Source organism: Thermobia domestica, chromosome 13 (assembly GCF_964235325.1).
Source record: "Thermobia domestica chromosome 13, izTheDome1.hap1.1, whole genome shotgun sequence".
NCBI lineage: Eukaryota > Metazoa > Arthropoda > Insecta > Zygentoma > Lepismatidae > Thermobia > Thermobia domestica.
Genome location: NC_137466.1, coordinates 92,600,962 through 92,613,857, shown reverse-complemented (window position 1 = coordinate 92,613,857; position 12,896 = coordinate 92,600,962). Strand labels below are relative to the sequence as shown.

At 34.4% G+C, this 12,896-nt stretch overlaps 1 protein-coding gene across 2 annotated transcripts in view; it reads left to right on the top strand.

Annotated features, from left to right (window-relative positions):
* Sbp2 (SECIS-binding protein 2) overlaps positions 1 to 12,151 on the top strand; it is a 61,476-nt gene extending 49,325 nt beyond the window's left edge. For both annotated transcript variants that reach the window (XM_081736092.1, XM_081736093.1), the window contains exons 7-8: positions 5,624 to 5,731; positions 11,448 to 12,151. In XM_081736092.1, the coding sequence (XP_081592218.1) occupies positions 5,624 to 5,731; positions 11,448 to 11,645 (306 nt within the window). In that variant the 3' untranslated portion in view covers positions 11,646 to 12,151. The remainder of the gene's footprint in view (positions 1 to 5,623; positions 5,732 to 11,447) is intronic.
* Positions 12,152 to 12,896: the final 745 nt, after the last annotated feature.

The following is a 12,896-nucleotide window of genomic DNA, read 5'->3' as shown; positions in this document are numbered from 1 at the left end:
GATTAAGAGAGATACATTCTTTTGTCACCTGAGAACATGTTGGCAGTGATAGTGGCTGAGAGACAACACGTACAAGAGTTAGTTTACAGTTAAATACCGAAAGCTAAAAATCAACAGGCGTAGGTAAAGTCTGTTAGAACTTTTATGCCTGCCTCAATACATTTTAATTCCAAAGAGTACATTGAGCGGATTGGACGAAATGTAAGCTTTAATCTCCTCCAGTGGTGGAAAACTTGATAATAGAGAATATTTTATCATTTCTACAAAATAAAATTCTATCTGACTTTTGAATTTATAATCTTCCCTGTCACATTCAGTGTGAAGATGTCTTAACCTTGTGAAAAAGTGTGCGGACAAGGTAACAGAGATAGGTTAATGGAACAATATTGCAATATCTGATGCCTAAATTAAGTTGGAAATTCGATTTCAATATGACGCCCTTGACTGATAATGATGATAAACGTAATTAACATGCTCTGAGTGGTTGGAAGGTTGCATAAGTTGTGTATGGAACTCGAATTACAGCTACCTTCGTGTAGTAAGATCTGGGAGATTTTAGCTAAAATAATTTTGCAAAATAGCAAAAAGCTGCAAACTGATTATTTCATATCAAATTTGAATATATAAAATCAAAAATCACTCTCTAGAATGAATGAAAAAAAAAGAGTTTGTATATATTTTTAATATAAGAGTGCGTCTATTTGTAATAACTAACTAACTAACTAACTCTATGGCCTATGGAACCCGGAGGTTCAGTGCCGCGTTCACAAAAGCTCTCCACTATCTTCTATCCTTAGCTAATTGCATCCAGTTTCTACTTTGTATTCCTATCTCTGCGAGATCCATCTTAATATTATCCTCCCATCCGCTATTAGGTCTTCCTAATCTTCGTTTTCCTATGGGTCTACCAGTCAAGACTTTGAAAGCGTTTCTACCTTCTTCCATTCTAGCTACATGACCTGCCCACCTAAGCCTCCTAGACTTGACGACCCTAACAATGTTGGGTAAACCGTATAAACTATGTAGTTCCTCGTTATGAAGCTTCCACCATTCCCCATTCTCGTTCCTCTTGGGTCCGAATATTCTTCTCAGGATCCTGTTCTCAAATACTTTCAGTCTATGTTCTTCCCTCAGAGTAAGCGACCATGTTTCGCAACCATACAGAACAACAGGCATGATTATCGTTTTATATATTTTAAGCTTCAAATTCCTCGACAGAATTCGCGACAACAAGAGATTTTGAACCGAGTAGTAACACGAATTCCCTGCTTTTAGTCGACATTTAATTTCTTCGTGAATATGATTTTCGTCTGTTAATATTGATCCTAAATATTTGAAAGTATCCACTTTATCAAAAGCATTATTTAATATTTTAACGCCTCCACAATTTGCCGTATTACGGTCCCGACGCACTTCCATGTATTTAGTTTTCTCTGCATTTACTTCTAAACCGATGTCCCTGCAAGCGTTTAATAAGATCTCTGCATTTATTTCTACTGTTCTCCTATCATCCCCTATTAAATTTACATCATCAGCATATGTCATAACCTGGTGAATGCCGTTCAACTCTAGGCCCTGGTTGCTATCTTTGATTTTCCTTATGGCGTATTCCAGCACAAAGTTAAATAATAATGGCGACAACACATCTCCTTGTTTCAGGCCATTTTCGACGTGGAAGCTCGGGGACAAAAATTTTCCTACCCGGACTTTACTTTGGGATTCACTTAAACATATCTTAATTAATCTAATTAGCTTTCTCGGTATTCCAGTCTATTTGTAATACTGTAAAAAAAAAAGTTTCATATACGTGAACTCTAAATGTACTGCTGTAATTTTAAAAATATTTTACCATTAATAAGCAGCTTAAAATAAAGTCATGCTAATAGAAGCCGAGAAACTTAATCTTTAAATCAATAATTGGTGTTTTTGTTCATTTTTTCAAACTTCAGACCCTTTGCGTGAACTGAAGATAAAATATGGGATTTTTTTTTTATTTTATTTTATTTTTTTTTTTTACTTTATTAGCATGCGAATACGGAACTTTTCCACACTATTAGAACTCGATACTCGAAAATTCACTCTTTTCAACTCACCCTGCAAGTAATTCAAGTATATATGCTCCCACAAAAGCTATTTAAAAAAGGAAGTGGAGGAATTCTACATGGAAATTAGCGTAATAAAGAGTACATGAAGATTATTATCTGAGATTTCAACGCCAGAATCGGACAAAAAGAGTCAAACGAAAGGTCAATAGGAAATTTCAGATATGGCAAGCGAGACGAACGTGATAAACCTTTTAGTAGAATTTGCCGAAGCCGAGTAAGTGTACATTATGAATTCCTTCTTCAACAGAAAACGCACAAAAAATGGACAAGTGTAAGGACGACGGAAATTGATTACATAATAACACTAAAACAGCAAAGAAGCACTGAACAAGATTCAGCTATTCTTCAGCAAATTTTGTTCAAGCAATGAACCGGAAGTGAAAGAAAGCTAGGATGAAGAGAAGGCAGAGCTTCCACGTGTAATCCAAGAAGTCGTATACTCTATAAAGTACATGAAATGAGAAAAGGCATCAGAAGAAGATGAAGTTATATTAGACTCACTAAATAAAGCTACGGAAAAAGTTCTAATGCAATTTTATACTAAATGTTTACGAAGCGATCAAGGTCCCGAGAAATGGAGAAGTGCCATGATCATACTGCTGAGTAAGAATGGACCCAGAGACCTATGTAATTATATACCTAATAATGTACTGTTTGCAATCGCCCAACTAAGAGAACGGACGGAATATGGAAGGGGTCACAACACAATAGAGCATATTCAAGTAGTGACGTAACTGATAGAAATGTTTTTTTTTTTTAATTATTTTTTTTTAATTTAATATCCCACTGTTATTCCCTTTAGGCTAAAGGAGACGCATGATTAATGAAAGTGAATTGAAAGTGAAGTGAAGTGAAAGTGAAGTGAGTTTATTGTGAAATTAAATTTTTGTGTTCTTTCACCTAGAATTGAACACGAGACAACGTGTAACAAATGCATTGCTCTAGCCACTAAACCATCAGGGAGGGCGAAACTGATGGAGAAATAAGAAACAAACTATCTAACTGTTTGGCTGTACAAATGCCGTGAGAAAGAGAAGGGTTACAACAGGGTGATACTATTTCTCCCAAGCTTTATACAAACGTACTGAAATATGTAATTCAATCCCTCTATAATAGACCCGTTTTGTCTCCATTACAGTGTAAGATTGTTGTTCTTTTTATGTACCCTTATTGTTTATCTTAACCAATAGCAAAAGTTTATTTAGTTATTGTTAGTATTGGATTTATATCGTTATTTCCGTTATTTTGTTGTAAACTAGCTGAATATACTTATTCTTCTCATGGGGGATGTATTTAGAAGTCAGTGCCTGTGGGAGTACCACTATTCATTTCAACAAGCGCGAAAACTATGGATTTGACACTAATATCGGTCATTTTGGGCTATTTTTACATGTCTCGGTACCCCTTCCTCCTCCTCCCCCCCCACGCTGACCCCAGGCTCGCATACAATGGTATCTGAATTTGCAAGTCATCGCTAATGGAAGTGTCACCATTGATCTCAGCGACCGCGAAAACTATGGATTTTACACTAATATCGATCATTTTGGATTACTTTTACATGCCTCGGTATCCCACGCCCGTTGTCTCCCGACACGCAGCGAAATAGGGTGAATTTGGAAGTTAATGCGATCAGAGTTTCACCATTGATCTCAGCGACCGCGAAAACTATGAATTCGACAGTAATATCGGTCATTTTCTACTACTTTTACATGTTGAGGTAAACGCCCCCCTGAGAACCCACTGATTCGAATTTAAAAAAAAAAAAAAAAAAAAAAACGCTTTGTCTTGGTCTGGGCCCTGGACCAAGGTATCCGTGACCACAATTTGATAACTCTCGGTGAACTTGTCTGGTCCCCAGGACGGTCCCAGTTAACGATCCCCTGAGACCCTCAGGTTTGAAATTTGAAAAAAAAAGAAAAACGCTTCGTCTTGGTCTGGGGCCTGGAGCAAGGCGCCCGTGACTCAAATTTGGTAACTCTCGGTCCTCTCGTCTGGTCCCCAGGACGCACACAGACACACACACAAACTAACTTTATTTTATTTATATTAGAAGTTAAAATCGGGGTATAACGAATATTCGCCTCCGACGTACTGACACTAATGGCCGAAAAATTACAGTCAAGTGTATTCTTTTTTTCTGTTAGAGATTTTCTATTTGTATCGATTGAAAAGTTTCGATATCGTATAATTTGAAATTAAGTGATTTTTCAAATAATCATTCGAATTCAATTCTAATTAAGTTATTGTAGTATCTTAATAGTAATCTGTTTTGTATAAATAATTGTGTGTGTATATATAGTATCTAGTGATTGTACGAGAAGAGAAAACATTATCTGAGTTGAGTTGATTTTAGGAAGAGTAACATATCTTACTAAGTTTACCACAAGTAACAAATCAGATGCCTGTACATGCCTGTACGATAGCGTATTTGTTTAATACATTATTGTGTTTGCTATGTCGAATTATTCATTTTGCTTCCTGTAATTAAAAGATCATCCTTCTACTATTACGTGATAAAGTCAGTATATATATATATATATATATATATAATATGAATATGAAGGTTATTACGTAACTTAGATGTTAATGTGGATAAATTTGAAATTTTATTTTTACTTTAAATTTCTCTGCTAAGCCTTCTCCAATTCAACCCGATAACACTATCACGAAATTCCAAACAAAGATGTTACAAACGTGGAAGCTTCTCAGTTCCTGATTCTAAGTGATGAAATATTTAGCGAAAGTTCTTACATTCTAGTTTCTTCTATTTGTGTAATGTTTCAACGTTTCCATTATATTTGACTAGCTGAAATATCAGTTCTTCGAACGAGGAGAATAGGTTTGTGGAAACTATTTAGACGCATTTTTTCTCCTTAGGACACCATTTCAATGAAAGTGGAATGATATAAACCCATGAGATCCTCTACTTATAGATTTTGAATCTCCTACTTTACTTAGGATAGACTTTTTCAGAGAATCGTGTGATAATTTCAGAGTTTGAAGTAGGCAATAACTATGTTCAAAAATGCATTTCAAGCGGGTCAATCGCTTTCCCTGATGTGATAACAAGCAATAGCCAACGTCGCATTCAATGTTGCGAAAAAAAAAAAATATATGGTGCAGGGCCCTTTCCCCCTTAAAACAAGAATTTTCAGAAATGCTAGGACACGGTTCCACTTATTTTAAAGAAAAGTTTATACAACAAGTTTCATCTTCGTAAGTTGACAGGCTCATGAGATACTCAGTTTTTGCCACAAATTCTGCCCCACCCGTAACCCCATAGAATTTGCATTTTAATCAAAATGACATAATAAAATCCCAGTTCAAGAAAAAGTTATAACTACATTCAGAAATCCATTTCAAACGATTGAGTAGTTTTCTCGTGATTTGAACCCACACAAGATCACTAATTTTTTATAAAGTCATTTGTAGATAAGTCATATATACATGTATAAAGTGTTTACTTGTATTTTATTTATTTATTTATTTATTTGTTTGTTTATTTTTTATCTCTGTAGGGTAACTTTGATAGTGTTATAAGATTGCTTTCGGAAGAAAGAGTTAAATACAACGAAATATTTGCCAACCTGGTAAAGCAGCTGGAAGGAAGTTTAGCCTGTTTGAAGGTAATTATCAAGGATAAAGTATTAATTTATACACGAGCCCATCAGTTAATTTCAACGATCACAGAAAATTTAAATTTTTCATTAAATTTTAACTTTTCTTTCCTGTGTGGAACATATGAGTTGTAGCTTATTTTCCATTCAACACCACTCATTGACATTGTTGTCCAGTTTCTTCGTCAATATAATATACAGGTGAATTTCAATTCCAGCCAGAAAAGAAAAATTATGACAGTACTAAAATTTTTCATGTTGTTAACTATCAACATATTTCATTACAATATATCATTTAATTAGTACCAAAAAATTGCGTAGAAAAATTGTAATTTTGTTTCTTGATATTTGCAGTATCCTATTTATAATAGCAAGACATGTCAATCTGTGCGTAACACTAATTCCAATTAATAAAATAGTCATGGTAATAGGTGTCGCTACCTGCGTTGCCTTTTGATACCAGCAGATTTCGCTATTGTGCTGGCAAATTGCAGTTTTAAAACTATTACGAAAGTGTAATTGCTACTTGAAAACTAGTGTGTTTCAATTTAATGATTTGAAAGTAGGATAACACAATGTACAGCAGACCAAAGACACGCGCAACAGCTGATTGTGAATAATGTGAAAAAAATACTACAGAACTCTTGAATACTTATGATTGAATAAAATAGGATTATGATTAGAATATTGTTCACGTTAACCTAAACCTTAGTTATTTGAGAATGTATACAAGAAACATATTCTATTAGGCAAATACTCACCTCTTATAAGTATTCCTATAGTGGAACTTTCGTTCTTTTATCCTCCAATAATTTCAGTCACTGTTCTCTGACCTTCAGCCAGGAAGAATAGATGAGGTTTGGCAGAAGAAAGTGCCTTCTTAAATATTATTAAAGTTAAGAACTTTCTCCTTGATGGTCAGAATCTGTTCGTAGCATTGCTTTGATTGAGGTAGATTCTTTATACATATGACAGAGTAAAATACAAAGTGGATATTGTAATATATATATTGCAGTGTCTTTAACTGAGAAGTTAATAAATTCAACATAACGGAATTGAAGATAGAAAACAAGACCTTCGAGGTTGCAAGAAGCCTTAGATATCTAGGTATGACACTGAACAGTCAACCCCGAATGAGTGATATAATACAGGTAAGAATACAAGCAAGGAACAAAGCGTTCTATTGTAACATGCAGCTGCTGAAGAGTAAACTAATTAATAATTGGCACAAAAATAAAGATTTATAAAACAGTGATTCGGCCGGTAATAACCTACGGAGCGGAAGTATGGACCATGACGAAGCGGAGTGAGAACATGCTCAGGGTATTTGAAAGAAGAATTATAAGAAAAATTTACGGACTCGTGAAAGAGGACGTCGAATAGAGAAGAAGAACTAATGAGGAAATAGCTGATATACTGGGGAATCAGGATATTGTTAGGTTCATTAAGGCTCAGCGGTTAAGATGGTTTGGACATGTGGAAAGAATGACGGTTGACAGACTGCCGAAGAAAGTCCTGCACGAAAGAATGTATACAAACAGAGGAAGAGGAAAACCCAAGTTACGATGGATTGACGATGTAAGGAGAGATCTGGAAAAGATGAAGATAAAAGGATGGGCTAACAGATTGAAGAACCGAGACGAATGGAGGCTAATAGTTGAGGAGGGCTGTAGCGCCGAGTGGTAAGATAAGGTAAGTTAATAAATTCATCTTACGCACAATTATTACGAAACACTTCCTATCACAAGTGTTATTTTATGCACAATATTTTATATTACTAACGAAAATTCAGTGGGAAAAGATTCTTAACCTCAAAAATATTACGAGAACGCATTTCTTCAAAACTCTATCTGTTTTGCCAGAATGAAGGTCACAGCGCTGTAATTGAAGTTATTGATGAGTAGTGAATCTGAGCTCCATTGCAAGAATACTTATAGGAAGTGAGTACTTGTCTAAACTTCTGAAATTATTAAGATCACGCAAGTTAGACTTACAAGATTATGTTGTTAGTACCACTGTCCGTCTCGTTACTCCACACCATAACATGAACAAAAACGAATTTTTGAATTCTTTTTTAGCAGTAGGTAGCTAAATTGATTACCTGTCCAAGTTCGTTAATGGAGTGAATCTGTTAGTATCTTAACAGGTAACGGTTACTTTAACCCATCCACTACTCGACACAATAACTTGAACGAAAAAGAATTTTTTTTTTATAGTAGATAGAGCGATTAGCTCGGCTGAGTTCGTTAATCGAAACAATTCGTTAACATCTTAACGGGTAACTATGAATTCAATGGTAGCTATCCTTGCCTCATTTTCTACTATTGAAACAAAAGTAGTAGAATTTATATATCGCGCCGTTAGATGGCACCAAACGTCTTCCAGGAATTGACATCTGCTAAATGAAATTTAAACTTCAAGTGCATGATCCTTTCTACTGTCTTCAGAGTTTATTTTGTTGTATTTGTAATACGCATAATTATATATATATTAATTAACTACATTCATTGCTTAATTATATATATTATTTAACTATATTCATTAAGGTTAACAAAGTATAAAGAAACAAGACGGCTGCATACATCCAATTCTTTTCTCCCTTTTTTTTAAAAAAAAAAGAAAGAAACAAGACAGAAGGTAATCCTTATTATTTTACGGCCACACACGAGAAAAAAATAGGCAACAAGCTTGTAAGTTTCGTGGTTTATTTCATGAAATTTTAGACTGTAGCGTCTTTACCACCCTGGAGAGGAATTTTAACATATACAATTCATTGACGGATACGAAACAGACCATTTATTTATTTTAAGATTGTTACTTGTAGCTTATCACCAAGGCACTTTCAAGAAAATGACCATAGATATAACAGACGAACTGCTGTTTTAAACCGTGGGTGAACCATTTCCCAAAACTAGCTAACATACACACAGTCCAGACTATCTGGGGACAATACTAACAGAAACAGAATGTCCAATATGTTGTCATATTTATAAGAGCAATAAGCACGCAAAATTTTAAAGTATAAATAAAGCTTCGCTACTAAGAGCGTATAATAAAATAGATAACATTGCCGCGAGAGGGATAATACTATTTAGTAATGAGACGAGCGAGAATAATGAGCTATATAATGAATTATTAGAATTAGACGCGTAGAGATGTGGCAACAGTTAAACACATGTTTGAAAGAAATTACCCCAACGCTGTGAATCTGACACTTCGCTTCGGAAAAGAAGAGAAAACCACCCAAAATCGGCTACGTAAGGGGTCCAAAATGGCTAGCCATGACACTAGAAAAATATTTTAATTATTCTACACATAAGCGAAAACACAAAACGCATGGTGACAGAAAAGTAACACGGCTAAGTTTTGTGGTCATTTTAAGAAATTTTCTCAAGACTCCGGCGTCTCTCGATATTTATTGAGACACGTAACATGTACCACAAGGAGATTTTGTCCCTAAGCGGTCAGTTTTGCAGCCGCAAGAGAGAGAGAAAAAGAAAAGGTCTTTGAAAAGCAACCCTAAGAAAAAAAACATCACAAAACAAGGAACGTAGAAAGATGAGGGGGTAAAAATACACAGAAAGAAAGTGGGGGAATTTTCTTAACTAAAATTACTGTAGTACGTAACAATGATCAAAATTGAGTATATTTTATACGCAAATCTAAACAAATAAATGGAGCACTATTTCTTTGAAAGGATTTCCCTATGTCTGTCTGTCTGTCTGACTGTCTCTCTCTATCTCTATGTATATGAAATCTATATATTACGTATAATCATAAGTATTAACAGCAGCAATTAAGTGCTAGGCAAAAGATCATTCCTAAACTAGTTAAAAGCTGTACATAATCTGTAAAAATATTTAGAATAAAATAACTATTATTATTATTATTATTATTATTATTATTATTATTATTATTATTATTTTCATTATCATCATCATTACTGGTAACTAGTATTTTGCATAAAGAATTATTAAAAATGAGGATCATTTTAGTTGTGTATAACATATTCAAGTAGATATAGATATTTTATAGGGATACCATAATTATCATTAGTCTTATTTAACCAACAAATATTATAATTATTAACACTATCAGTGATAGAAATATTGTTTTGTTCAACATTATCAATACCACCACTATTATAGCAAGACAAGATTGTCATAGAAATATAAATATGCATATTCCAGTAAGAAACATCTGAGAAAATCAAATTAAATTGTCACAAAAGAATATAATATTTAATAAATCGGGTTTAATAAATAGTAAAATCTATATTTGAAAATAAGATAATTTCGTAAGGCATTCACATTTGGCACTGGAGGATCATTCTAAATTGATAGCGCGGCAACCTCAGCAGGGGTCTCTGGCTAAAGAGGGTGACTTTGAAAAAAAAAAGGGGGGGGAGGTCTTTCTTAAGAAACAGGAGAAAAACCAATGAAAAGAGAGGGTGGTCAAGAAAAAGGAGAGAAACCAATAAGACAGAAAATGAAACTTAATGAAACAAAATGAAAAGAACAATTATTGGTTAGATTAGACAAGGGGTGTGTCAAAATGGTCAGAGTGTGTAAAGGACAAATAGGAAAGGAGAAACAAAAAAAATGAATAAGTAATTAGTGTGAAATGATAAAGGAAGAGGACAGAAAGAGGACAAAAAGTTTTAGTTAGGTTGAGAGAATCAAGTTGTCGAGATCATCGAATCGCGAAGTCCAAACTGAATTCATTGGTAACAGCTCGTATAATAATACATCTTCGCGCTCTGAGCGGTGAAAGACAGTTTCAGTGGGGCAAGCAGTGGTAAAAAATGCGAGAGGCCGCAAGAGTACGCTATTTTCGGCTGTGACAAAAGAACAGTATTGCAATTCTTTCTTGTACCAGAAGACCGTATAATAAGTATAATAATTTAATCAACGTTTTATAAAAGTGTAGCGTTGCCTGTAGTGATAAAACGCAGTAAATGGAGTAAGCGTTTGGAACTTTGCGAATTTTTCAAGAGGTGAACCCTCTAAAACTTTCTGGGGAGCGAGACAATCAAGCAACACGGAAATCTTCCACGGAGAGACAGCGGAGCTAACTTACTAGAAGAAAAGGAAAATGTTCAACGGACAGTCATCAAAAAGGAGGTAAAGTGGCAAACATTTCATTAACTGAATTTTGAGTGCAGTGCGCGATAAAGCTGAAATTCCAAATGACACACCCTCGAATTAAGTTCATTTATAATTTGAGTAAAATTAAATTTCCTCCCTTTTGTTTTGCAAAATAAATGTAATCATTGGTGTTAAAGAAAAGGCCAACTTATATTTTTGTGTTAGGTGAAGTATAAAATATTTCCAATCAACCTGTAAATTCAATCAGAGTTAAATACAATTCTGCAATTAATATAAAGTTGATATTCTATAAATAACATTTATCTTTCATTTCAATTATTAAAGTAACTAAATGAACAATGAAGTTTTCATTAACCAAAATTTATTGTTGAGCAAATAAAGAGTTAAAAGAGTTATGGTACAGGTGACTTTAGATGGAAAGCTAGCAGCAAACGGAGGCTCGACAGAAGCCCGAGGCCACGAAACCCTGAGATAAGAGTAAGTAATATTTTGACTTTAAAGTTCAGCGATATTTTCACATTTATTGCAGAGTACGCTTCCAGCCAGTTCGGCCCATTTCTTTTACATATTATGACCAGACTTCTCGTGATATTTTCTTTTTTATTATTTATTTTAAGGTCAAGGAACCTGATAATCCTTCAGAAGAAGAGGAAGAAAAGTCTGATCCACAGAAGCAGGTGATTAATTCATTTTTGTCGAAACTTGAAGAAGAAATAATGACATCATCAGAGCAAGCAGGTAGTGATACATCAGGAAATCAAAGCTCTGTCCTTCTTCGTGCAATAGAGAGAACTACTCAATCACCAGATATATAATGAACAACTATTGTCCTAAGATACTGTTATATTGTTGTAATTTGTACAAAATTAAGTTAAATATATACATGTTTATTTTTGTAAGATTGTTATACTGGATTTTATACTGAGTTCGAGTTGTAAGATGTGACGTAAGATATTGTAGAATTACGTGTGGTTGACTTAAAAGCTATCAGCGATTGTCACTTTCTTAATATGAAGTTTTCGATATCCTTGCCCTTTAATAATGTTACAGTAACTAAATGATACAACAATTAGTGTTGCTGGGAAATATAATCTACTGCAGCGAAGAGTGCTAGAGACGAACATGATTGTGCCGAAATTCTGTTTCAGTTCGCCCAAGAATCTGGTTTAAACAAATGAATGTAAATGCCGTATGATTAGTTGCAACTTGCAATTTTTCACCGGTTTTTGTAAGTTTCTCCCGATATGATTTTTGCTGTATTTTATGAATGGACAGTTTTCCTTCGAGATAAGGTGGACTAATAGACGTTTATCTATTTTTTTTTAAAAAAACCCTCAGCTGCAACCGTATATGTATAACTCAATAAATATAAAGTGTTTTTTTGATATCTCTCAAGTTTTTTGTCTTTTGCATATTATTATATCGTAAATTTCGGGTACAATATTCCGTAGTAGAAACAAAAGAAACGATATTACTTTGTTTTGACCTGCTATTTCGGTATTTATTAATTAGAAAATATGCACATCTACTTCATAATGTATTTCCATTTATCTTTATTTAGGAACGAATGAGCAGAAGCATCTTGCAAATTGTAAGACGTGTAAGGGGCAAATGGAGCATAAAAGAATTTCGTCGTCGTACAATTTGACGCTATTTAACGTAAATTTGAGAAATGAGAGAAATAAACTTACGTTCCTACCTCCGTACCTTCTATAGGTATCGAATCTGTCAGTCATACGTGTTCATTAATAAATACTGTAGGTTATCAGGGCATGACATGAATTATGGTGCAGTTCATGTAATTAAATATCTGGCCAACGATCTCAGGATTAGATAATGTCTGGACCATTCATGGAGAGAATTGGATCACGCACAGGCACGAGAATCAGGAGACGTGCTTCATTTCTCGACTCAGCCGCACTTTTACAGTCTTCAAATGTTATTCAGCTGCCATAGATGTTCATTAATATAGGTCCTGGGTTGCCCAAATACAACTGGAGTTCTGGTACAGTCATGCGCTCGAAATGCCTGAGCACATACGTCAGGAGAGAGGAACGTTTGGCCAT